Genomic DNA, 27,888 nt, shown 5'->3' on the forward strand with positions numbered 1-27,888 from the left:
GAAATCTGTTCTCACAGACCCGGCAGTGTAGTGGAGCAGCAGTGAGATGGAGAAACTGAGACTATAGTGGATCTTTGTCGCCATCTAATGAAACATGTACACACAACTGATTTTCCTGAGTTGGGCGCAGTGGAAGATACAGTAGTTAAAACCAACACAGCTGAGCCCCTTTCTTATTTCCTCTTGAGTAGATTTTAGTAATTATTTAAGCTGATAAATCTGTATGATTTACATGGAAAACATGATACTGTTTCAGATTTATATATTTGTATAGGTATGATCCTTTGAAAAGGGGTATTGGAAACATTGCTTTCTAAAACATAGCAAAAATTACTTTTAATCGATATCTTCTATAAGCACGGACCAGACTACACTTGTTCCCGTCCGTCTCCGGCGCGCTGAATGATCAGAATCAAACACACCCAGCTGCAGAGTCATGTGGTTGGTCATGAGGAAGTAAACAGGGAAGGAAAAATCCAGAGGCAATCCTTTCTCTCTGTACAGGACTTTGAAAATGAGAAACTATTTAAATTAAGCCATCAAGACGTAAAAAAGTGAGTTTACTATGACATGTTCGCACCTTTACATGTAATGTCTGCAGCATCAAGGCTGATCAGAGTAACTAGCTATCAGGCTACGTGCTAACGTTAGCTTTCTAATGATGCAAGGAGCTTATGCATGAATATAATATCAACACTACTCTAATTCTTCCATTTAGAAACCAAACAGCATGTTTATTGGTAGCTAAACTACTGTTTTCTATGTTCCCTGATGTGTCTTTAAGAAAGCTGGATATTAGGAAACCTGTGGGTGTTTAAATGCTATGAACACATGACATTTTATGACTGACGTTAACATCACGTTAGTGTTGCATTAAAGCATCATTATGTACAGTATTATATTATATGATAGTATTATTATATACAGTATTATATTGTATAACGTTATTGTCAGAAAACCTTAATTCTTATGCATATTACTCGACCAATACATTCGTTGAGTGAAAGTGATACCAATGTAAACTGTCCTCATAGGGAAGTGCTTGTCTCTCTCAGTTCAGGCACCACAGTAACATACAGTAGCAGGCAGTCAGTTTCTCGCTCAAGGACACTTCAGCAGGGCGGATGCTCGCCGTAACAATGATGAAACTCGTCTGTCTGGTTTAAAACAAAAACTTTCTTTTCTTTTAGACTACCTGTTGTTCTCAAACATCCTTTTCTTCTCTTACAACAGGAGTGTCTGAGCATTGTGTGCACTTTATCCTCCTCCTCCTCCTCTTCCTCCACCCGCCATGGTGGACTTTCTGGCGGAGAACAACTTGTGCGGCCAGGCCATCCTCAGGATAGTTTCCAGAGGAAATGCCATCATTGCTGAGCTCCTGCGCCTCTCTGACTTCATCCCTGCAGTTTTCAGGCTCAAGGACAAGAGTGACCAGCAGAAATATGGAGACATTATCTGTGACTTTAGCTACTTTAAGGTATGAATTAGGTCATGGCAGGAGTTACAAAACATTTGTAGGCCTGAAACAGTTTGGTTGTCGTTTAATGCTCATAGTAGCCAACCAACATCATCTATAAAGTTCGATTGTTTAAGCTTCCAAACTACTTCACGTCTCTTCTCAGCCACATTCCAGTAACTACTTAACCTTAGATATCCTTATGTACCCAGTAATCTTGGCAGAATTGGCTTCAGGTACTATACACCTTTTAAATTAACTGCAAACCGCCCTTAAACTAGATTCTTTTATTCCCCTTTGACATTTTAAACCTTAATTATCTGATGTTTCTTATGACTCTTGTAAATGCTTTTATTAATTCTTGTTGATTGTGGCTTTCTGGCTGTAGTTATGTTGTTCTGTATGCTGATTATGCGCTTGTCTGTGTATGCATGTCATTTGTTCTCAAGTCTCTCAGTGAGACTACCGGATTAAATAAAATAAGAAAATAAAGCTAAGAGGACAACCTACTTTTATTCCAAGTTTGTGATCTGATCAAAATACAGTAAGAGCCATATTTGATTGGAGGTACTTAATAGTAACTAAATACTAAATAGAGGTGGGATTTCTTCCAACTCCAATTTCTTTCAAGTTGGAATAAGTACTACATCACCGCATATCCAATAGAGGCTGTGTAGGGCTGCTGTAAACGCAATTGTAGCTCTGTGTATGATTTATGAAAATAATTGCTCTCTAAAGGGAACACATTTGTACTGCTTCTCCCCATATTTGTACTGTTGGTAGCTTTGTGTACAGTACAAAACAAGACTATCAATTTCACCTGCATTGTTACAAAATGTTGCTTCCTCTCCAGGGCCCAGAGTATTATGAGGGGAAGCTGGAAGCCAAACCTGAACTTCAGGACCTCGATGAAGAGTTTAGAGAGAACAACATTGAAATTCTGTCGAGGTTCTATCTGGCTTTTGAGAGTGTCCACAAATATATAGTGGATCTTAACAGGTAAGACAGGGCCGGGTTATGTAGGGGTGTGGTTTAGTTTGCTTGCAGTTCTGATTACAAAATCATAATGTGAGTTTGTCCGATTCAAATAAAGTAATTTATCATTGATTGACTGAATGTATTATGGAAAGGCCCAAACATAGTTCCTGACCCGTGTTTGATGCCCCTTCCTCTGTCTTTTTCCCCCTTTTTAAACCACAAAACCTGGCAAAGACAATATCAAAAGATGTTCTGATACTATTTCTCCTGTCTCCAGATATTTGGATGACCTACATGAGGGTGTTTATATTCAGCAGACCCTTGAGACTGTGCTTCTAAATGAGGATGGGAAACAGCTCCTAGTAAGTAATAAAAATGCAAATCAGTTTTAATTTTGTAAAAATTACAGGGACAAGCTAACGTTATTCTTCCAGATATCTGTTTGTGATGAGTTCACATCAAAATTAATTGTCTGTGTCGCTCATTTGCAGATTGATTTTCATGCCTAGCCCTTAAAATTACACATTAAAGCGACAACACAGAAGTTGATTGTGTGTGTTTTCTTTTCCACCCAGTGCGAGGCTCTCTACCTTTATGGAGTCATGTTGCTGGTTATTGACCAAAAAATTGAAGGAGAGGTCAGAGAAAGGATGCTTGTTTCCTATTATAGATACAGGTGCGCTTGTGACTCAAACACCCACACAAGCAAATACGACATTATCTCACTGACTCACACACTCGATGCTTTCTACTCACTCTTTAGCCAGGGATATCGCTCACAGCAGAGTTGATGAGTCATTTTACTTGACTCATACATGTATCGGCTTAAAATTTTAGACAGAGTAAACATTATAGTTGTTGTACCTGATCTCTTTTTTTTTCTCTCTCTTTCTGCCTCTCAGTTGCAAACTTCCTTTCTTCATGTAAATATGCATCAAAGAAGAAAGTTAATTAGTACAGATGTGGATGCACTTAAATTTTTCTTACTGTTTGAGTTTACATCAAAACATAAGTTTAAATATACATTTATTGCTAGCATATTCACAAATGTACATCTTATTAGTTCCTGATGTTAAGTGTACAGAAAAACACATACAGAAGCAGGATGAATCATTCACTATATCAAATTATTATACCAACGTCAACACCAAGAAACAACATACAGCCTCAGTCTCTAAATTGTCTCCCATAATTTCCCATAACTCTTAACACATTAATTTTTTCTGTGCACTAATGCATCCACTTAAATACATACCATCTTTTGAAACATGCTGTATTGTTTCACATCTTCTTCAGTGCCGCACGTTCATCAGCCGACTCCAACCTGGACGACATCTGCAAACTGCTGCGTAGCACCGGCTACTCCAGCCAGCCTGGAGCTAAACGGCCACCCAACTACCCAGAGAGCTACTTCCAGAGGGTTCCCATCAGTAACACTTTTATTAGCATGGTCATTGGGAGGCTGCGCTCAGACGACATATACAACCAAGTGAGAAACATTTTACCACCCCCTGTTTAATGTATGAGCTGTAACAGATCGGACTGCTGAATATGCTCAACTATTGCATTTTTGCCTTGATTAGACAGTTCAAAGTTGAACAAGGCAGAAAAGAGAGTGTGGATGGATTGTAGCAAATGTCCCAGTCAGGACCTAAAACAAAACTTCTCCTCCTTCTATCAGGTGTCTGCTTACCCTCTACCAGAGCATCGGAGCACAGCGCTGGCTAACCAGGCAGCCATGCTGTATGTCTGCCTTTACTTCAGCCCCTCCATACTCCACACCCAGCAGGCCAAGATGAGAGAGATAGTGGACAAGTACTTCCCTGACAATTGGGTGAGACACTTGATGGGTTTGTTCACTGGTTAGACTGTGCACCATGTGTTAGGCTTGATCTGTACGGATAATGTCATGCAAGTAGATTTCATGATAATATTATTTTCACTGAGTTTATCTAGTCTGTCTCATTTCCTCTCAGTTTTTCATTGGTGTCATTTATTTGTTGTTGTACCAAAGTGTTTTTATGTTGTCTAACTGCAGGTTATTAGTATCTACATGGGGATCACGGTGAACCTGGTGGAGGCCTGGGACCCATACAAAGCTGCCAAGACTGCTCTTAACTACACCCTGGACTCTGCCAACATCAAAGAGCAGGTATTAAGAAAACTGGATTGGCTGTCGAGTTACAAAATCAACTGGTTTAAGTCATCACTACTCCCACTCAACTTATTTCTTGTCCCTTCCACCATACCATCTCATATTCCAGTGGTGACGTCCTTCAAATACCTGGGTGTGAATATCTTCTCCTCCTTGTACTCAGTTACAATTAAAAACTTCAGGGCATCTTAAGTAGAGTGGAAGCTGACATGAAAAAATTCTCTCAGTAGTCTCCCTAGCACATATTTCCATTATAAAAATGGATATTTTACGAAGGATAAACTTTTTTTATTTCTATATGTTACCCCTTTCTTCCCCCCAAGGGTTACTGGGATAAGATCCACAGTCTCATCTCAAAATACATTTGGAGGAGCAAGTGTCCTCGCCTCAAACTGTCAACTCTGCAACGTGGCAGACAGGAAGGAGGACTAGCTGTCCCCAATTTCAAGATATATTTTTGGTCATATGTGTTGCGCCCATTATCATTCTGGTAAGACCCCAATACATCTGTTTCATGGCGGGCTATAGAGGAAAATCTGGCCTCTCTTCATCGTTTACAAGACTTGATATACTCTAATCTGTCTCTTAAATGCTCCAAATGTATAAAAGGAAAGACATTATGGGGCCCCATAATCTTTTATCAACTTGGCACACTGTAGAGAAAGCTACTCATTCTCAGTTAATGTGGCACACCCACAGTCCCATTTTCCACAATTTTGCTCTTCTTAACGGAGGAGTCTCTTTTTCATTTCCCCAATGGAGCAATAAAGGTATCTATATTCTGTCTGACATCTGTAATGAGGAGGGTCTCAGAATGTTTAATGACTTGTGAATATCATTTGATTTACCTGGCCCTTCATTTTTCCTGTACCTGCAACTCAGATCTTCCATGTGTGCTTATGGTGTACCCTTGGGACATTTGTTATACACTCATGAGTGTCATGTCGTGTGGGTGTTCAGACAAGTGGTTTAGTCTCTAAGTTCTATACCTTGTTACCGAACTCCTCTTGTGGGTCTCTCGCTGTTCATCAGGTGTGGGGAAAAAGGTCTTGACCATTATGGTGATGTGGTCTATTGGTTTACTGTCTAAGACAATTTGGACTGCACATCTAAAAACCCTAATCACAAACGTATTTAATTCAATTTTTTACCTCACTCCTAGAAAATGTCACCTGATGAAACTCATAACCTTTCCAATCTGTCATCTATGTACTCTTGGCCTCATGGGCTCATTTATGAATATGTACTGGGAGTACCCTGGAGTGGCTTCATTCTGGAAAGTAGTATCGTCTGCTCTATCAGATTTACTGGGTTTGCATATACCTTGCTGTCCCAAGTTGTTGATTTTGAATGATACCTTATGACCTGATTTGTCAGCCTCCAAATCTCAGATTTTATTTGCTGATCTTACAGCAGCAAAAAAATGCTAGCTCTAAGATGGACTCCTTCTCATTCACTCACCCATACACAATGGCTAGTGTCTTTTCTGAACATACTACACATGGAACAATCTATAGCGAGAATACATGGGGCTAGAGTAAGAACTGTCCATGCGTGGGCCTTTGCAGCAGCAGATGTTTAACAGCTGCTGGCTTGAATATGTACAAGTATGGCATTATGATGTATGTAAGTGCACTTTGCTGTATTGTTGTAAATCTATGAATCTATGTATTAAGTAATATAGAACTATCGTGGGATGGGAGGGGAGGGTACTGGTCGCCACATAGGTAGGAGGGAGGGACCTTTTTTGGTCCCAGTGGGGGTAGTTATACTCTGATACTTTGTGTTGATTATTGCAATGACTATTAGTCTACTTTTTTGGATTGGCTTCGATGTCACACAGTCTTCAGATTCTTCATTTTGCAGTCTGTTAGTGTGGCACTCTATTGTATGCAGATACTGATAACTGTGTTCACAGAATTAGTGAGTCATTCTCTGTAACTGTGCAGAATCTAAATTGAACCAAAAGCAAATTAATGACATCAGTGACTTTTGAAAGACATTGTTTAACTTTTCTCCAAAAGTTTTGTTAGATAAAAAGATAGTGAATGATTTGAACCACAAAAAAAAAACCTGCACTCACATCAGTAATGCACAGAGGAAGCAAATGATTGATCCTTGCTTGGTGACTGGACTGTGGACATTACTATATGTCTTAAAGACAAGTGGGAGTAAATGAATGAATAATTAATCGTCTGAGGAAAGATCAGTTATATATCTCCCAACATCATCAGCATAACTGTGTGTTTAGGCCACTCGTTATGCAGCCAGCATGGAGAGCCTGAGGCCTCATGTGCAACAGCTGCTGAAGGAAGGTTTCCTGAGGGAGGAGATCATCCTGGACAACATTCCCAAACTGCTCAACTGTCTGAGGGACTGCAATGTCGCTATCCGCTGGCTGATGCTGCACTCTGCAGAGTCAGGTGAGAGTGTTAGAGAGATTTTCCCTCAAAGACTAGAGTGTAAATTAGTTAAGAGTAAATAATGTCACTGTTGTCATGTGCCACCTGAATTTTACATCTACCAATTTCTAGCTGGTTTGAGCTGCTTCGGTAGAGATGTCTTCATCTGGAAAAGTCCATACAGTACATTGCTCCAGTGCTCCAATTAAGCCCAGATTTTCAAATCTGTGGCTTTGCCTTTAAACAGGATTATATTAATGAAAATACTTTATATTGTTGATTTGCAGTTTACTTAAATTAATCATCTTCTGTCTCATAGCTTATGACCCAAACAACAAGCGACTGCGTCAGATCAAAGACCAAGTGCTCAACGACTCCAAGTACAACCCCAAGATCCTCTTCCAGCTCCTGTTAGACACTGCTCAGTTTGAGTTCACACTCAAAGAGGTGAGAGTCTCTCTTTAGTACTGGAAAATGCTAATGGCGACAGGGTAAAACATGGAAATAAGAGCAAATTGTCACTAATAGTATGGGAGCTTAATCAAAGGAGGATGAACTGGTGAGTGTTGAGGTGCTTTCAAACATGTCAAGCTTCTTGCTTCTTTAGACAGAGTGAAAGTGTGAAATTAAAGCCAGAATAATTCCACAGTGATGCAACCAACTGTGTTTCTTGTTAGGTGTGTCCTCTCTGTTGTTTATTAGCATACTGTGAGACAACATATGGCTAGCCAGTCTATCATTAGGAGAGGACACAAATTTAATGTTCTCATTACACATCTCATCTGACTAATCCTTCCTCATCGACTCCGCATCTGTGTTGTCCCCCTCTTCCAGATGTTCAAGCAGATGCTGTCAGAGAAGCAGATCAAGTGGGAGAGCTTCAAGAAGGAGGGATCAGAGAGAATGACAGAGCTGGCCGAAGTCTTCTCAGGCGTCAAACCACTTACCAGAGTGGAGAAAAACGGTGAGTTACGCTGTTAGGATGGATAAGATGCAGGATTACACATGCAGGGAGGAAGTGGTACTGAAGCAGCCACAGCTGTGTGCCGTGCATGGATTATTTCAGTCTTGGAGCACAAATACATAAATGAGTTTAAGCTTGAAGCTTCTGAGAAAAAAATGTTGAGGCAGAGAAACATCATGGAAAAAAATCATGAAAGACACACATGCAAGGAGAGGTGGATTAAATTTACATCAGTCATGCTTATTTCTGCCCATTGAAACTCTAGCTCCTCTCGACCCATTTTTCTTAACCACCACTTGTGAGACACTTTGATAACATTCTTTCTCTACTTGTACTGCATACCTGTATTAACCTTCACAGAGAACTTACAAGCCTGGTTTAGAGAAATCTCAAAGCAGATCGAATCTTTGAACTATGAGGACTCTACAGCTGCTGGAAGGAAGACAGTCCAGCTCATACAGGCTCTTGTTGAGGTGAGTGAGATAATGATAATTCATCCTGTCTTTAAATCACTTTAAATAGTGCTTTTCAACAAGTCCAGTTGCCCTCGATTCAACCCTCCTTAGACTGGGAATCTTCACAGATGTATATTGCTTTAGATTCATGCATATAGCTAATAAGGGAATCCAAGAGCAATTCATGCAAACAGTAGCAAAACAGAAAACATAATTAACTGCTATGAAATGCATATTAATATGGTCACATCAGAATACATAATAGAAATGTTTTGTGGCTTGCAATGCCCTCATTTTTATACCTCCTCGCTGGCAATAGCCGTGGCTGAAGGCATTATGTTTTGGGGTTGTCCGTCCGTGCATCTGTCCGTGTGTCTGTCCGTGCGTCCATCCTATTCTCATGAATGCAATATCTCAGGAATGCCCTGAGGGAATTTCTTCAAATTTGGCACAAAGGTCCACTTAGACTCAAGGATGAACTGATAAGAGTTTGGTGGTAAAAGGTCAAGGTCACTGTTACCTCACAAAACACATTTTTGGCCATAACTCAAGAGTTCATACACTAATTGTGACTAAGTTCCCACAAATGTCTAATAAGATAAAATTAAGTGATGACATTTTATATCCAAATAGTACCTAAGTGAAGACAGCATGTTTCTCACTGCAAATTATTCACTGGAATCATACATGTCAATATAGTGAGAATTTCCATTTCACCAGAAAATACACTTGATACCTTTTTATTAGATTCCTTGAAAGTCTTCACTACAAATATTATGAGTCTGGACAGACATGGAGGTAAACTGCAACTTGACTGGTTGGCGGAGGCAATAGAAATAGAAATGTGATTTTGTGCCTAGAATCCTCATATACAGACATGAGATTGTAACACTGAGACAGAAAGTGTGTATATTCTGTAACAGAACAGAATACACACACTTTCTCATTCGAGTGAATAGGAAAGTGTGTCCAAACTTTTGACTGGTACTGTATGTCTATAAAATGTTTTTCCCTTGGTCTTCAGGTCCAGGAGTTCCACCAGTTGGAGTCTAACCTGCAGGTCTGTCAGTTCTTGGCTGACACCAGAAAGTTCCTGCACCAAATGATCCGCACCATCAATATCAAGGAAGAAGTCCTCATTACTATGCAGATAGTCGGGGACTTGTCATACGCATGGCAGATAATTGACAGGTACTTAATTCTGGCTATACAGAGTGATTCATTTGTGCGGTGTCGTATAAATATCAGATATTAACATAACCACGAAGAAACCAAAGATTAATCTTTGATATTATGACCACAATGCAATATTAATAATTGATTGCCTGGTGTGTTTTTCTACTTTGATTGTAATTCACATTATTTTTCTCATTAGCATGCAGGTTGTAGCAAAAGACAGCAACACAGGTCACAAGAAGACCACAGTGCAGCAGTTGTTTTGTCTTTTATTTAACTCAGTAGTGCTTTTGTTTTGTCTGTAGAGCATATTTTTCTCACCAGTTTTTTCTCGAGTGTAATGTTTTTTCATGCTTATGTTTTATTCTGCAGCTTCACATCAATTATGCAGGAGAGCATCAGAGTCAACCCGTCCATGGTCACAAAACTGAGAGCTACATTTCTGAAGGTGAAGAATATTTGTGCCCAACACACACACACACACACACACACGCATGCATGCATGCATAACTTAGCCTTAGTGTAGAGAATTCTTACCTGTGATGTTAAAGGAATTCTGTTTTAACTTGCTTTTGTGTGTGTGTGTGTGTGTGTGTGTGTGTGTGTTTGTGTGTGACCAGTTGGCATCTGCATTGGATCTTCCGCTGCTGCGTATCAACCAGGCCAACAGCGCTGACCTGCTGAGTGTTTCACAGTTCTATTCAGGAGAATTGGTGGCTTATGTCAGAAAGGTACATTGCAGCATATTAAATTCATGTTTAAACCTGAGATCTTACAAAAGTAGCTTTTGTTTTTAGTTGAGAGATAACATAACTTTTTATGTGACCTCATAACTGTAACAAATGAGCTCTGCATGCTGTAAATTATTGTTTGGCAGCTGTACAGTAACAACTACAGTCATGATTCATCTTTCTAAAACCTCCTAATTCCAAAATTTACCCAAAAAGACCTGCTTAGCAGATGTGTACTTTAAGATGCTGTTGCCTTCTGGTGTCATCAGCCACATGCCATGTCCCTTAATACTAGAGGATTTGCTCCTACTAGCTGTCGACAGGATTGTTCATCTACAGTATCTTGTACCATCTGCTTTTGAAGACTAATCTCGACTCTTATTTCTTTATTATCTTTCTATATTCTTTCTTTATTTATAACTCAAACATAGATTGATGTTGATGATCAGTTTAGGTGTTTTATTTCATGTTTCCAGGTTCTGCAGATCATCCCAGAGAGCATGTTCACCTCTCTGGCTAAGATCGTCAAGCTTCAGATCCATGACATTATGGAGGTGCCCACACGGCTGGACAAGGACAAGCTAAAGGACTACTCCCAACTCGGGGCTCGCTATGAAGTAAAGCAGCTGTTCTGTTTGAAATTGTCACAATTTAGTATGTGCATGTATCCATGAGTCTTGTTCAGAATGTCATTGAAGTTTTAAAAAAACATTTGATCTTATACAAAATCAAAAGCAGACTTATCAGAAGAGAGGCCCGAAGTTGTTCTGTTTCGATGTGGACTAATTTATTTGAGTCGGAGGCAATCATACAAGCTGTCATATCGGAACATTTTTCAATCTCACCCACAGCTTTTGATGTGAAATAGAAATTAGAAAAGAAAGTTTGATATGGAAACAAATTTTGCCAGCAGAGCCTTATTTGAATTGCACTCATTTGAATTTGTATGGCAGATAATGAATTGTTGAAGTTCAAATTTAATATTGTCGGGCATATCTGTAATATTAGTCAAATGCCTTGAAATTAAATGCGACCGTTATAGAGTTAAGCTTTTGAGTAGAAATTCAATTTAGATTGTGCTCTCTCAGATATACAGCCTCGGATTTAAAAACAGAACAGCAAACATTTAATCCAGCAGCATGAAAGAGCACACTGTCAATGTAATAAATGCAATGCAATAAACTTGTTCAAATTTAAATTCACTGGATTGTATCTGTCACTGTGTGCCCAAACATCTTTCTGCTTCATGTGATTATAGGTGGCTAAACTCACCCATGACATCTCCATTTTCACTGAGGGCATCCTGATGATGAAGACCACTTTAGTTGGAATCATTAAGGTAGGTGGTGTGATGAAGGGGTTTGGACTTGGGAGAGGGATATAGTGTTGGTATCGTAGTGGATTTTAGTTTACTAACACACTCTGACGTTTTAGGTGGATCCTAAGCAACTTCTGGAAGATGGCATCAGGAAGGAGCTGGTGAAGAGGGTGGCTTATGCTCTGCACAAAGGATTGATCTTCAACCCCAAAGCTAAGGTCAGACATCAGATCTGCTATGTGTCTTACAGATAAATCAAACAGTAGGTTTCTGTACTTGTTCATCTGTTTTTGATAGCTGCTTGTATTGACAATCATATTTTACAGTTCATTATCAATCTGGAGTGAATTTTGGGAATTATTTCATGTCTGAGAAGAGACAAATTATTCTATTTATAATAGAACTGGACATCTTTCTCCAGGACAAACAACCAAAACAATTTACAATCAAGTGGTTTTGTCCAGAATAGCTGGCTCACTATAATGTATATAAAAATTTAACTGAGTTCCATATATTCCCTGCTGCAAGATGCAGGGCTAACACAACTGTGAAATACTAAAAGAAGAAATTAAACAAGAATATATATCTTCCACTCTCTCAGCCCAGCGAGCTGATGCCAAAGTTAAAAGACATGGCGGCCACCATGGATGGGTTCTACAGATCATTTGAGTACATCCAGGACTATGTCAGCATTTACGGCCTTAAAATCTGGCAGGAGGAGGTGTCCCGCATCATCAACTACAATGTAGAACAGGAGTGCAACAGCTTCCTCAGGACCAAGGTCTGGCTCAGCGCAGTATTGTGCCCTTTTACAGTTTTCAATCACTTCTGTGAATAGTGCACTGACATCAGTTCAACGCTCTGGTTGTTGAGTTGATTATTTCCTTGCTTCCAATCAGATCCAGGACTGGCAGAGTGTGCACCAGTCCACCCACATCCCCATCCCCAAGTTTCCGTCTGTGGATGAGTCTGCCACCTTCATCGGTCGTCTCTGCAGAGAAATCCTTCGAATCACTGATCCCAAGTACGTCTCCTTTCATTTAACAGTGAAATTGGAAAAGAGGAGTGATTACAATCCTATGACAGAAAATCCTATAAAAAATTTTTTTCTCCTAAAACTACCTCAGCTTGAAAATGAAGATGAAGATAAAAGCATTGGTCATATTTGTAGGCGCCAAATCTTGCAATATTTATAAGCTGTCTGAAAAATATTGGTCCTTTCTACAGGGTAACATGCTACATTGACCAAATGAACACCTGGTATGACCTAAAGAGCCACCAGGAGGTGACCAACAACAGGCTGTTCTCTGAGATACAGAACACCCTGGGTACATTTGGCCTCAACGGACTGGACCGTCTGCTGTGCTTCATGATTGTTAAGGAACTGCAGGTAACTGGCTTACACAAAAGGTCTCACTGAAATAAAGAATGGTGACAAATTGCTGTTTCCAGCACTGTGAGGGCTTTTATGCCATCTTCAGTGCACGTAGTACAGTAAGTTTATCTTAATATGTTTAACAACGTGTTTCTCCCAATCAGAACTTCCTGACGATGCTTCAGAAGACCATCCTGAGGGACAGGGCTGTGGTGGATGTCTTTAAAGCCATGCTGGGTGCTGTCAACCCAGTTCAGGGCATTGTGTGTGGGTACTCATTTAGGAAAAACTTCTAACACACCATGATCTTTTTACTCCTTGAGAAAAATCTATTTTTCTTTCTGCAACAGCTAATGCCAGCAAAGTGTATGCCACTGCTGTCGCCAAAACCCAGAAGATCTGGGGCGCATACTTGGAAGCCATAATGAAGGTACTGGTCTATGTTATTGTGTCATGATTGCAAATAAAAAAATAAAATGAATGAACTTAAATTCAAATATTTATGGGATGGACTTACTACTCTTCATTGGTGGCAACCTTCCAATAAAGACAAGATGACATGAAAATAATGTTGACTGCATATGTTTGTTGTAGGTTGGTCAGATGCAGATTCTCAGACAACAGATCGCTAATGAGCTGAACTACTCCTGCAAGTTTGACTCCAAACACCTGGCTGCTGCCCTGGAAAACCTCAACAAGTCAGTCTAGTGTCACCACAGAGTGCATACCTTTTCACAAACATCTCTATAATTGTGGTACAATACAATAAGTATTGTAAGTGCTGAGAGGAAGGAATTTTTTCTTTTCAGTATCATAAAAACATACTAACTGCTGCGTGAGGCTGTGAAATGTTGTTTGAGTCATTCCTCTGGCATTCTTGTTTCTTTTGATCAGTATATTAATGATTTTATAATAACTTTTCTGTTTGGTTTTTGATAAAATAAGACTTTCTAAAATTGGATTTTTCAAATTTGCTTTCATGCACAAGTCTTAGTTGATAAACGTTTATAGATCTAATTTTAGCTTTAACTCTAATTTTGTCCATTTTTAATTGTGATCCTGCTAGGTCTCTGCTGGCAGACATTGAGGCCCACTACCACGACCCATCTCTGCCCTACCCTAAAGAGGACAACACTCTTCTGTATGAGATTGCCGCCTACCTGGAGGCTGCCGGCATTCACAACCCGCTCAACAAGGTTAAGAAATTTTCGGTCTTACGGCATAACGATTTAGCCTTGTTCTAATCTCACATTTCACCTTGAATCAATATTAGTCTTTTGATTTTCAGAAACCACCACAGACTGAAGCTTTTTTACTCTGCATTTATCACCTGCGGTCTTCTGTCTGTTTTCTATTTTATTTGGTATATATTTCAGGATATTCAGATCATTTTTTTTTGTTTATGCCTCACAGATCTACATCACCACAAAGCGCCTCCCTTACTTTCCCATCATCAACTTCCTGTTTATTATTGCTCAGCTGCCTAAACTTCAGTACAGCAAAAACCAAGGTATTTTTTTTTTCTTTCATCTCTTTACTTTATTACACATACTGTAATTGTTATTGCACTGTTGTTGGTCCTACAAATGTGAGTGCAACAGGTTAGTATTTCCGAGAAGCTTAATTCTTTTTGTTCTGTTTATCCATCACAGTATCAGAGGTTTTACTTACAAAATTGAAAGAAATCTAGAAGCTTGATGTTTGTAGATGTGAGGGTAGGTCTCACTTTGAGCTTGGACCTTGGTGTCCACGTGGTATACCGCTCATTATCGACGTCTGATGTGTTTTCTTAGGAATGACCTGCAGGAAAGCCACAGACCCAGTTGACTGGCCTCCGTTAGTGCTCGGCATGCTCACCCTGCTTAAGCAGTTCCACTCCAGATACACGCAACAGTTCTTGGCTCTCATTGGTCAGTTCATCCGCTCGATCATGGAGCAGTGCACAAGGTAACCAAACAGACATTAGACTTAGGAATCATTGCTGAAATTACATATAAAACACTTACTTTTCTGTAGTTTAAGTTAATGTCTACAATATTTTTTAATTTTTTTTGTACTGTTATGAAATGATTCCAGTTAAGGCTTTATGAATTCACATTTGAATTTCCATTTGACCTCATTATAGTCAGAAGATCCCTGACATGCCCTCTGATGTGGTGGGAGCTCTGATGTTCCTGGAAGACTATGTGAAGTACACGAAACTGTCACGCAAGGTAGGACAATGCCCACCATAGCACTGGATGAGTAAAGAGCAACTGTAGTGCAGTAAATATGTGCTAAATGACAACAATTTTATAGTGACAGGGCTGGTAGCAAGCTGGATGTTTAATTTCTGATTATTCTACCTAAATATATTATGTCATACTGTATGTATAGACCTGCATCTTGTAGTGTCATGTAATGTGTGTATTTCTCTTTATTTTCTCTGTAATCTACAGGTGGCTGAAGCCCATGTGCCCAGTTTCATTTTTGATGAGTTCAGAACTATACTGTGAAGATCTGGGAGAAGCATTTCATCAGAAAATGATGCTTTTGTTGCCTTTTTAATTTTTTACTTACGCATTTCATTGTTTAGGCTATTAATGTCTTAATGCACTAATAATAGATTGTACATAGATATAAAACTAAAATTGCCTATGACTTGACTTGCCAACTTTGTGTATTATCACTTTTCGCCATTTTCAAATGTAATTCATAAATAAACACAAATGTTCAAATTAATAATTGTAATTGTATTTAATAATTGATAATTGTTTCTACAAAGATTATACTTTGCCTAATTTTCCAAGCTTTAGAAATAAAACTAGCCTATACTTTGCCACTTGGTCCAACTTCTCATTTTCATCACACCAAAATAATTCAGGATTTTTGTGCTGCATTCTTGCATATAAAGTAGCCTACAATAAACCCAAGTGTGATTATCATCTCCCAGGTCACAGACCAAACACACTCTACCTTCCTCACTTACCTACTTCTGTTGCCAGGGATAGGATACCTCTTCTCAGGTGGACATAGCATAGGGTTTCACACCAAAAGGTTTCTGTTTTATCTATTTGAGTATCCTTAGCATGGAAAAGTTTGGGAACTCACCAAACTACATTTCAGCTGGTGCAATCACCGGAGGCAGTACACGCTCATAATTTGGATATATTAGTGTTTGTCAAAACATTAAAATCATTAAAAATAAATGAGGGCCCTATCTTATATCAAGATGCTCATTCCATACGGCCTTACAAGACACACACAAGAATTATTCCATGTACACAGATGCAAGACCAAATATACAAATTATAAGAATACGTTTATAGAATATTATGGATTTACTGGATGGATGGATTTATTATGGGATATTACATTCAGAAAGGAACATGAGCTGACTTTCTAATTCTTGCATGACTGGATAGTGCAAAAAGCAGTAACCTACATTATTTGTACTAAACTAATATAAGACACCCTCAAAACCCATGAACATGCAGTCAGTCCACGCGCTGAGATGGTCATGGAGCTGCGGGAAGCGTGCGTGCACTGCTACGTCATTGACGTCCTGCAAAGCCACGCCCATCCGGGTCAAATACAAAACTTTTTAGTGAGTCTTCTTTCATCAGGCGGGTGATTTGCGTGTTTCCCTGTAATGTAGCGTTAAACTACTTTCTGTCTGTTATCTTAATAGTATCATTACTGAAACACAGTGACACAGACACACATCATACAGCCGCTCTTCATTTAGCTACATAACGTTAAACGAAGCCAGCTAAGCTAAGAGCGGTTAGTTAGCTTAGTTAGCTTAACTAGTTAGCTGAACTAACGTCAAATAAAATGTCTCTGAGCGCCGTACTCGGAATATTATCAAGCCTGAAGTCGTGCCAGGCAGACATCGGGACGGGGATGGACATAGTGACAGATGTGGCGATTGATCTGGCGGAAGCTCAGGGTAAAAAAAAACCAAACCCTCTCAGTGTGTTTGTCACCTCCACTTGCTTTGCTCCTTCTGTTTTTTCAGTCTGTTTTATTTGTTGAGGTACTTCAGTATTTCCACTTAATGCTACTTTATACTAAACTACATTTAAGGTGAAATATTGTGCTTTTTACTCCATATTTATCTGACATCTATAGTTACCAGTTACTTCTAAGATTTGACTAAACATGATCAGTTATGACATGATGCATTGAAAAATAAACTACCCAACTGTTTATTCAATAGTTCAAATTAGCTGAACCAGCTACAACATTAATACTGCTTAACGTTACCTCTTAATGCATCAATATGATCAATAACACAATAGTATAACACTTGTAAGGGACATTCTGCGTATCAAGTACTTTTGTATAGCATTTGTTGCAAATACGTCTGTACTTTTAGATTTTGAATGCATTGAATTGTCTAAATATTTTTACCAACACTTTATATTATCAACACAAGTCTTCCTGAGGTAACTGGCAGCTTTTCTGTCACAGATGGAGAAGGACACCCTGGCATTAAAGACATGGAGGCCATGATTCTCGAGTGTGCCCAGCTGGACAGGGAGATTAACTACTTTGTTGATGTTGTGCAACAAGTCACATCAGAGGTGAGTGAGAGCAACCTGGCATAGTCTAAACACGTGAGTGGAAAACATGTTTACCCTCTACCACTACTAAATGAACTAGCCATCCTTGAGATGCTGGTAGAAGGGCTTCACTTAATGAAAACAGCATAAAGATGACTTCGGAAGGTCATTCAGTGCTCACAGTGGCTGTTGCTGTGCTGTATACACCCAGGTTTTCTGTAATGGCAAGTCTAAATGTCAAGGTGTGAAGTTTTTAACATCAGGGGAAACAATGAAGTTGATTCTAATAGTAAAGGTCAAGGAAATAGCCTTACCTACTTTCTAACTTCCTGTAGGTTACTACACAGCAGCCAGAGGCCATGTTCAGCCTGTCTGACAAAGTGAAGGAGCAGTTTAATGAGAGAATAGCCAGACTCTCTGACACCGAGCTGCAGAATCACCAGAAAGTAGTGGCCTTCAAGGACAGCATCAGGAACTCTCTCAACCAAGGTAAGACCTGTGGAGGAAAATGGTCTGAATTTTATGCACTGCTACACTCAGTGAAATGTATTCAGGACTAATAATAGACTTCAGTAATAGCTTGCAGGAGGGACGTTTAGCCAAGGAGAGGGAGAGAAATTATTGGATGTATCCCTTTTTCAGGATAATTAGCTTCATTTTAAACACACAACTCCCTTTGTTTATTATTGAATTATTATGTTTACCTGTCACCCTGTAGCTGTTATTTTCTGCTTTTTAATTGTTGTCCTCATTACACCCAGATTAAAGAGGTGGGCACACACTGACAATGCCATGCTTTTTAGGTTCTCGGCGTGAAAATAATGTTTTTTTTTTGTCTCATTCCCAAAAGTCAGATCACATTATTCAGTAAAAATGTGAAAGAACATATTTGAGGTGTGAACTTTGTAATCTAGGGTGATCATACAGTATGAGATCATTTCACATGCAGTAATGTATTCTCTTTATGTATCAGACATTATTATCACTTCATGTTCCCATTGAGATGTACTTTTTGAAGCTTGCATCCTCCTCTCATAAAGGCTGAGATGAAAATTCAAAACCTTATTTGCTGTATTGTTATATCGTCATCTTGAGATCTTGAGGTAGTACATGGAGTTTTTTTTTTTTTTTTTTTTTTTAACACCCTGAGCACAGTATGACCTTTGAGTTATTCGATAGTTGTAGCTGCACTGGGACAGCAACAATAGATTTTGTGAACTTTATACTTGAGCTAAAAATGGGAAGATTGCTATATGTGTGGGTGGGTGCGCTGGATTCCTGTGCACCTGTGCGAGTGGGTGAGATTTGTATGCACACATGTAGGTAACTGTACATCTGCTGGTGTAATTTCTTAAGCCTATTTATTTGTAGTTAACATTAATGGTTTAAGCATTTGATAACATCTGTTGATAAGCTCTGAATCTATTAGTAGCCTGTGTGGGACATGTTGCTGTTTTCCATCGTTAAGACTTCATCCAAGTCCATGTCCTTGCCTGCTGGATATTTTCTTGTCAGTGGTCCAGTTCATCTTTTATTAATGTGTTTGGACATTTGGCAGTAAGTTGTATGTATGTATGTATGTTGTGTTTTCAGCCAACCAGGAGTCAGCAGAGAACATGGAGGAGCTTGATGAGGACATTGCTGTTACACAGAGCCAAGTCAACTTCACCTGCCCACTCACGCAGGTACACTACTCCAGCCTGGAGATGTTTTATTTTACTTTAGAGCAATGCATGGTGTCACAGATTTGTATTTCACCCCTTGTTCTGATTTTATACTGCTTTCCTCTCTTATAACTGACAATAATATTTTTTTTCTCAGTAAAACATAGAGAACCACCTTGATTTGCTCTATTAGCAGCTATACCTTGGTCTATGTGTTTGATTTTGTAACACACTGCTATGCATCTGTATTCAAGGTGGAAATGGTAAACCCGGTGAAGAATAAGAAGTGCAACCACCACTACGATGAAGAAGCCATACGGGGCGTGATCAAAGCAAGACACAGCCAGAGAAAGAAATGCCGGTAAGACACTCTCCCTTGGAGAACTGTTAGAGAGTTGAGTCAGGTTTTACAGCAGTAAACAGGACGGTGTGGGAACCAGCCGTTTGCCTTAATTCACATTTTCTTTATTATACTGCTTTGATGTTGGAATCAAATTAAATGTGGCTGGTCCTTGAGGAGGACAGATGAAATCCCAGCGCCGGTCTATGTTTTCATCAAAGAAACCTGCCTGTCGTCGTCTTGAGTCCTGACTGTGGTCATGGCGCACAAATTACATGCACAATTATAGCGGCAATAACCAAGAGTTTCCATATTGTGATTAGGTATTGGACTGATTAGATTTTCTCATACTGTAGCAGTTGTTCATTCAAGTCTTCAATGGTATCAATGCTTTTGTAGAGCAGTTAGGAAAAACATGTACTCCTTGGAAACACATATAAGGATGAGAACACTGGAAAATTTGACATCTGGTAACTAGCTTCAGTTCCCATCAGAGTTGGGTTTGTGTGAAATGGTGGCATGTGTTTGTGTTTGGATGCCCTGTAAAGGTGACCCTCTCTTTCTCTGTCCTCTAGCTGTCCTGTGGTGGGCTGCGGAAACACAGACATCAGCGAGTCAGACCTGATTCCTGACCAGATTCTGAGGAGAAGGATCCAGAGCCAAAAGAGGCAGACCAACCGGACGTAGTACTCAATATTTTAATTTGAGTAATTTATCATAAAGCTCATGCCTTGGTTATTGTTATTTGCATAATAACAAAGGAACATTTTGTTGACAGTATTTTCAGCTAATTGTTTTCATCATCAGTACACTGAAGTTGCTGACCTATATTTGCTGGTTTTTATGGATAATTATTATTTTTTTTCATTTTCTAAGCTCTGCTGTCCAGTTGAATTTTAATTTCAGACTTGTTTGCATTTCAGCTGCAGCATTTTGAGTACTCAAGTCATGTTGAATGTAAATAAAGGCTGCAGATATTTGCATAAAATAATCAAACTTGTGTATGTGATTAGGAGGATGTGTGAAAATATTTAAAATGTTTTTCTGTCTACATGATGCAGTAAGTTGACAGAGCCACAAGAGGGCAGACAATTTCAGCTCCAGGTATGCTGTAGGATTATCAGAATAGTAGTGACCCCCACTGGCGATTATAAAGCCAGGGAGAGCTGATGTTAGTCTTTCTAGTCTTTTAGTCAAAGTATGTGTTTGTGTACTTTTCATACATTTGTATCTGACAGATGAATATTGCAGATGTTAAGTTTTTATATGATTTATGATGCTCTTTTTCAGTATAAGACAGTTTCTCTTTAAAAAAAAAAAACAGTTTCGTGAATGAGATATAAACAAACCATCCTTTCACATCTGAGGGAATGCACTTATCTGATTAAATTCCTCTCTTATTGCCTGCTCTCACTCACTAGTAAGGGTCTTTGTACCAAAGAGAAACAAACAAAGACTGTGTTGAGATGAAACTAGGTGAACCTAATCTTTTAATAACTTTGCATCTGGCATTTTTAAAACATCTCTAATTGCTCTTTCCTCCAAAAAGTGCGTCATACAGCACTAAAAGCATTTCACCAATCAAGATATTAACCAGCAACAAATGTAATGTTGACTCATTCATTTCTCCATTGCTTCAGTTTGAATTACCACTGTCTGAATCTAATCTTGTTTACTGCACAACATGTTATGTCACAGGTAATTTCACAACAGTTCGGTTTGTGGGAAAGGCACGCACTAATGTAAGTCAGCATTGCATTCGCAGAGCCATTAAGCTGTTTCTTTGGAGGAATGCAGAGCTGTAAATATCCTCGGAAATTCAATCACAACATTGTACGGACACGCAGAGCTGAAAAAACCCCCACAATCAATTCCCCATAGTTTTCCTCTGGTTATGTTTGATCTGGAATTCACATTCATCTGTTCAAAAGCTCCAAGATGTAGGTATAATGGCTGCCTGAGACGCTGTAAGCCTCAATATCTGGCTTGTCCAAGGAGGATTTTACCTTGGCTGGGAGCAAACATAGTCTCACTTCCTGGCACAGAAGTCCTGGCAGGGCAGTGCCAGAGCTGGATGGAGAGGGAGGAGATCATGGGTACATTACAAATTCAGGTGGTTTGGTCCAGGTGTCATGCTTTTCTTTCACTGCCTTTTAGGGATAAATCCAAACAGCTTGACAGTCCCCATCACAGAGCACTGTTTCCAAAGTTGACACACTTCTACAGAGTTGTCAAGGAAACTATTCTCTCTGAGGTTCCCCACATGACCTCCCTCTCTATCAATTTTCTTAAGACCAGAAAAGTGCCAAAATCAAAACCTGTACTTGGATGATCGTCCTGCATTCCTGTGCTCACACTTATTAATTGCAAACTGGGAATAGGCCTTTTTCATGGAAGACCTTTTGACATGTTAGAGTAGGGAAAGCACAGGTGTAAATAGTAAAACTAGTGATGGCTGATTGCATACTGTTGCTTATTGTTAATGTTATTAGTGATGCCTGTGCTTTTCCTACTATGACAAGTCAAAATGCTGTGAAAAATACCTACTGTAAAGTTGAATTTAGGCAAGAGTGCATTTCAGAGATATTTACCACCACTGTTTTGATGTCCCAGCTGGCATTACTCATGTGTAGATCTTTAGCTCAAGATGTTTGGAGGCAAAACGTAAAAAAAAATACTGTTTGAAGTAGATGTTTTTCTTGCTGGGAAAACACAGAATGAACCATCTAATTTTGTAAAGTCAGTTTGGATTTGACCAAAAATTCAATGGAAAACTGAATAAAATAAACGCCCTCGGTCCTACAGCACATTTGATTTGATCAAAAACATTTTGTTGTGGTATTTCCTGTTCGAAAGAATGAAGAAAACAAATGTTAATAGCATTTACTCTCGATTAGTAGTATTTTTCAGGTCTTTATAACTAATCCTTAAGTTACATCATGGGTTCATGTACACACAACGTCCATTGCTGAAGAGATTTCATTTTATAATCTGATTTCACTGTTAAACATCTTTCCGTCATACTGTAGCACACAACTTGTTGAATATTAAAGCTAGAGTGGGGGACTTTTACATATAAATGAACATCTGTTACATTCAAGTCCTTGCCAAACAAATTCATGATTTGCCAGAGCTGAAGGGGGGAACAACCGTGGATGTATAATAAAAACTGTATACAGCGTTGGAGGTGGGGCCATGTTCATTCCTATGAAAGTTGCTCAGTGGTGCATAAAGCCAAAAAAGCCACTTCCCGCTGTAAAGAAATAACCCAGATGAATGCATAATGCATACACCAGAGACTTCCGCTGGCTGAGCCAGCTAACTTCCAGTTTAGCCCTCCGCTAACTAAAATGGGGATAAAATGATTCAATGGCTTTTCTAGACTTTCCAAATGTTATCCATCCAAATGGATCAAATTCTGGTAGTGAAACGAGTCATTTTGTGGGGGTTGTGACGCTCAAAAAATGTATCCACCATTTTACAGCCGCAACAGTAGTGATGGAGTAGGCCACAGCAGCTAGGAGGCATAAGCACGCGTTGACTGTGTTTGTGTAATTACTCTGCCAGAGGACGGAGACAAAAGTTCTGCACTGTAGATTTAAAATATTGAAATAATTGTCAGGTAAACTGACTGACTGAACTGTTACCTGCCCTGTAGAAAAATAAAGTCAGGTTGTTGCACATATTTCTTTGGTGAAACTTATCTGGTGTTGATTACATATGACAGAACTTCATGAGAAAGTGGTGCACACAGCCTAGATAGATGTGTTTCTTCACATCCTCAACCATTCCTTTCTTGGCTTCTTTTCCTACAGGATGAGTCTGCTAGTCTCAGTTAAAGAAAATTGTGATATTTTTAATAATTTCCTTGTGAACAGTTTAATAGGATTACAACTCTTTTTCACTGCTGTCATTAAGTAAAAGATTAGGTATAATTCAAGTATACTGTAAACCTTTGTTAATTACACCCCAAACTCATGCATTTATTTATGTATTCTTCTTCTTCTTCTTACTATTATTATTATTACAGTAATAGTAACAGCTCGAATTGTTTAGGATCATTTGCTCCCTTTGAAAAATCACTGTATTGATCACAAATGGACTGTAGTGGAATTATTAATCTCACCTCAATCTCGCTTGGAAGATTGAATATATAAATGAGATGAAAAACGCGTACTGTCGCTTTAAAAGGCAACACCTCCCCGCCGTCACTAGATCCTGGCTGAGTTTCGCTGCAACAAACACTGTGGTTCATACAACAGACAGTCTTTACAGCAGAGCAAACCACACGACCGCCTACAATACAGGAAGGAGTGCAGCTGCCAGCACAGAACCAAATCCTGTTTATTTTACCGATGTGACAACAGAGACAGCTGCTGTCAGGAGCTGAACTACAGGTGAGTCCTTCTGCTGCCCAGTGACTTTACTGTGGACTGACCTGAAGAAAATAGTATTTCTAGAGTACATCTGAGAAAGGCTTAACATGACAGCAGAAGTGTGGATGACATCTTACAGCACTGAGGTGGTGTAAAAAGTAGAAATATCAGTGGTTACATGGCAGAGTTTCGTAGGAAACTATGAGGTCTCCCAACAGGTGTGTCAGGTCACACCTGTTGGGAATGTAGACTACGCCTGCTAGTTTGACTTGCAGATACGCCTCTTTTGACCTCACTATTTAAGCTAAAGTCTTGTTTATTTCTGTACAGGTCGGCGCAGTTGGTGGATGTATAGGCCTATAGCTGGACATGGATTATTGGTGCCCGTCTTCACCGCTTTGGATTTAGTTGAGACACAGCACAACCTGCGCCTCCATCCGTCTGCTCCAAGTGAGGGCGCCAAGAACAGGTGGATCCTGTTTCTGTGTTCAGCTTAATAACCTTACACCCACCTTACACCTTTATGGGGAACCAGGTGGAGAAACTAACGCATTTAAATTACGCAGAGGTGCCAACGTCGGACCCAAATGGGTTCGACCCGGACGACGACGGACCGCGCATAGGCGTCTCTTACATTTTCTCCAACGACGACGACGACGAGCAGGACGACAATTTGGACCACTTTTCATCGGAGAACCGCCGGGTGAACCACGAAGAGAAGCCCTTCGACCCCCAGGACGAGCTGGAGTGCTCGATTTACTACCGAGAGGAGTGCGTCTATGAGAGGAGCACCGGAGCCGCGACGCACTCTGCGGAAAGTCTCCTGAACAAGTGCAGACCGGGAGACCTGCTGGAGTTTGTGGCCACTGGACAGTATCCACACTGGGCTGTTTACGTCGGGGACTTCCAGGTGGTTCATTTGCATCGGGCAGAGATTAAGAACAACTTTCTCACCGATGTCAGCCAGGGCAAAAAAGGCAGGATAGTGAACGGCCTCTACAGGTACCGTGCGCTCCCGCCGGACGTGATTGTGCGCAACGCCCTGGACAACGTCGGGTTGAGAGACAGAGCGCTGTTCTGGAGAAACTCGGAGTGTTTTGCCGCCTGGTGCCGCTTTGGCAAACGGGAATTCAAAATAGGAGTGGAGATCAGGATTGGGAAGCAGCCGTACAGGTTAAAATTACTCTTTTCAGAAAAGAAGAATCATGTCCTGGAGTTTCAGAGCCTGGAGGACGTGATCATGGAAAAGAGGAGAAATGATCAGATTGGCAAAGATGCTGTTCTGCAAGAGCTGGCCAACCACCTGAACACAACTAATGAAATCAAAGAGGATCATTTTGTCAAGTAATAGTGGATGCTGTGGTCATCTGGTCAGAATTTGAGCCATTGAATTCAGGAGATGCTCAGTGGCTCATGCACAGTTTTCCTGCTGAAAAACCGAGCATGTGTGGTGGTGAGGGAGCCTTTATGCCCCCAGTCAACCAGTGAAGAGCTTTGTCTGTGTGCTTGGGTTCATGTGCCACCCTGCAAACAAAAATCTTGAGAGGGGGCTTAAAATTAATCAGAAATCTGTTATTTCTTCAAACTGAGAGGAAAATCCCATGTAAGTTGGCTGACATCTGGGGTGACACTTGACTTTCACTCTCAAGTGCATCAGCAAAGCAGATCACAAGGGTCAAAACAAAATTCCCTCAAGTAAATTTACACTGAAATCAAGTGAAAATGGAACACCCTGCCCCCCTCTTCTCAGAAAAATGAAATTATATGCACTCAACCCAAGATTAAGTGACTTGTTATGATGGATACATTTACATCAAAGCTGCACCCGCAGTCTAATCATTTGGGGATGAAGTCAGAATTTAATTGCCCATAATTATCTTTCTAATCCAATGAATCTTTGCACAGAGGAGCAAAACCTCTCCAATGTACTTCCACCTGACGAGAGCGCTGAAAGCACTTGCTCCTGTACAACTCAGGTGTTGGAGACCAATACAGAGCGGAAGAGACTGCTTTTATTATTGTGTGTCAAAGTTGAGGATACCTGTCTGTTGCTTTATATCAAATCATCACAGCTTTACCCACTCTTTGACTACTTTATGGACACTGCTCACAGCTATGACTGTGCAAATTTATTGATTCATCAGTTAAAACAGTTTATTTTTTTGAAAAAAACAAAAGATGTTTGTATGAAGGAATATGGAAATAAATATATATTTGTCCAGTAAAGTTTTTTTTTTCTTTTTACTGAAGGACTTTTAAATGATTTAAATGATTTATGGGAATGTTGGTACAATGCTTATCAGTAACTTCAAACAATGCATCTCAGGGAAAAGTAGGAGAGTTTATTCTGTAGTCCAACCTGCTTCCTAAACACCAGCATAGTTTTGAAAGCAGCTACACCACCACCACCATCACAAATACTAACTCTCACCCAGGGGGAACCACCTGGGGCTCTACCTGTTCAACTAATAAGATCCCTGCTTTTTGTTTATTGCTATGTGGTGAACAGCCTTGGCTGCCACATAGTTAAAGTTGCTAATGCTGCCAGTTTTGATCAAAATATTTGCCTCAGAGCAGCAGCTCCCTGAATCGACCTAAACACCAGCTTTGTTAACTTGTGTCAAGTTGTATTCCAACTGCGCTGGACATTTTGCTTTGTTTACACCTCTGCCGACTGAAGATAAGTCATTTCTGAAAGTTTTGCCGCAGGCTTAAAATGTTCTTCACCCATATTTGGCGTTACTTCCTTCCCCTGGAATGACAGCATTCATTAAATTTTGGGCAAAGGTGCAGTTTTGTTTGTGTATACCCACAAATAGGCATTTTTTTACCAAGCCAAATCACATCTCCCTTTAGTTTCTTTAAAGATACAGAATTAAAATGGAAATTATGTGTAAAATAAAATTGCTGTTTAAATAACTTGATAAGAATAGAAATGTGATGGGGAAAATAGGCCCTCAGATCATAAGCGGACACTGAGATGTGTGATATCTTAAGTGCAAATATTTCAGTAATGTCAATTGATAAATGCTTGTGAAACACTCTACAGTATGTGCACATACAGAGGCTGCAACGGAAATGATACCAGGCTCTAAGGTTACTATGAGATTTTGTGGTTTTTTTTCTCTCTCTCTCTGTGTTTCAGAGGAAGTTCAAGATGCTCTCAGTCAGTAGATAAGTTACTTTGCCTGTTTGGTTTCCTCTGGTGATATTTACATAGAGATAATGCAGCAGTCATTTTGCTGCAGGTAACGTCCCACTGGACCCAAAGTAGGATCATCATCAGCACTGGTACCAAATAGGAAAGCTGCTGGACACATTAGCATTTCTTCAATTCTCTGTGGTGTATCACAGTGATGAAATATGAATTGTGTGTGTGTGTGTGTGTGTGTGTGTGTGAGTGAGTGATGCATATTTATGATAAACAGTCTTTTTTTTTTTTTTTTTTTTTTTTTTAGCACAAACTGAATCCGAACAGCATTGGGTAAAGAACACAATGTTAAAGCAGCTGCCAGTGCAGTTGTGTAATTGTGAATATTAATTCACATTTTTCATCATGCATGACAATGCTGAAATATAATCATACTTACATTATAGCACATGCAATTAAATTTTCTCTTCTGGTCTCTGCATATGTATGCCAACATTGCACAGTAACTGATACATTATAAAAAAAAATACCAGTAGCCAGTAGAAAAAGCCACCATGCTGTCAACTGAATTAATATAAATTTGACCGGTGTTTTATTGTGATTGGTGGTGGAGGTGTAAAGACCCCCTGTGTTGTTCTTTTGTCAACAATCAAAGGTATATTTATGTTCAGTGTTTCTAAAAAACACACTCTGTATCTTGAGGTCTAGCAAACATGTTGAATGCATTTCCTTCCTCATAAAACATTGCCAAGCAGATTTTTTTGAATACTTCAAATACTGCATTGTTTACATCCATGTTT

General features: G+C 39.6%; 3 protein-coding genes across 4 annotated transcripts; all 3 read left to right on the forward strand.

Annotated features, from left to right (window-relative positions):
* Positions 1 to 408: 408 nt before the first annotated feature.
* Positions 409 to 15,831, forward strand: washc5 (WASH complex subunit 5). 2 transcript variants are annotated; one of them, XM_067602174.1, is made up of 29 exons: positions 409 to 554; positions 1,234 to 1,477; positions 2,310 to 2,455; positions 2,712 to 2,796; positions 3,010 to 3,110; positions 3,731 to 3,923; positions 4,116 to 4,268; positions 4,473 to 4,586; positions 6,841 to 7,012; positions 7,311 to 7,438; positions 7,826 to 7,955; positions 8,316 to 8,428; positions 9,435 to 9,601; positions 9,959 to 10,034; positions 10,207 to 10,317; positions 10,794 to 10,934; positions 11,576 to 11,656; positions 11,752 to 11,853; positions 12,237 to 12,416; positions 12,535 to 12,659; positions 12,863 to 13,025; positions 13,175 to 13,277; positions 13,361 to 13,440; positions 13,605 to 13,708; positions 14,077 to 14,206; positions 14,424 to 14,520; positions 14,804 to 14,957; positions 15,136 to 15,223; positions 15,449 to 15,831. In XM_067602174.1, the coding sequence occupies exons 2-29, from the start codon at positions 1,292 to 1,294 to the stop codon at positions 15,503 to 15,505; spliced, it is 3,480 nt and encodes a 1,159-aa protein (XP_067458275.1). In that variant the 5' UTR covers positions 409 to 554; positions 1,234 to 1,291; the 3' UTR covers positions 15,506 to 15,831. The 2 variants fall into 2 exon arrangements, with proteins under 2 accessions (XP_067458275.1, XP_067458276.1); XM_067602175.1 differs by having other exon boundaries at positions 430 to 558; positions 1,237 to 1,477.
* Positions 15,832 to 16,602: 771 nt separating this feature from the next.
* nsmce2 (NSE2 (MMS21) homolog, SMC5-SMC6 complex SUMO ligase) lies at positions 16,603 to 20,557 on the forward strand. Its single transcript, XM_067602176.1, has 6 exons — positions 16,603 to 16,941; positions 17,466 to 17,578; positions 17,893 to 18,046; positions 19,151 to 19,242; positions 19,476 to 19,582; positions 20,137 to 20,557. Exons 1-6 carry the CDS (start codon positions 16,827 to 16,829, stop codon positions 20,246 to 20,248), a joined length of 693 nt encoding a protein of 230 aa, XP_067458277.1. The 5' UTR covers positions 16,603 to 16,826; the 3' UTR covers positions 20,249 to 20,557.
* A 3,734-nt stretch (positions 20,558 to 24,291) lies between these two features.
* lratd2b (LRAT domain containing 2b) lies at positions 24,292 to 26,163 on the forward strand. The gene has a single exon (XM_067602177.1). The coding sequence runs from the start codon at positions 24,461 to 24,463 to the stop codon at positions 25,283 to 25,285; it is 825 nt and encodes a 274-aa protein (XP_067458278.1). The 5' UTR covers positions 24,292 to 24,460; the 3' UTR covers positions 25,286 to 26,163.
* Positions 26,164 to 27,888: the final 1,725 nt, after the last annotated feature.

The sequence above is a fragment of the Thunnus thynnus genome, chromosome 10 (assembly GCF_963924715.1).
Source record: "Thunnus thynnus chromosome 10, fThuThy2.1, whole genome shotgun sequence".
NCBI classification, from domain to species: Eukaryota; Metazoa; Chordata; class Actinopteri; order Scombriformes; family Scombridae; genus Thunnus; species Thunnus thynnus.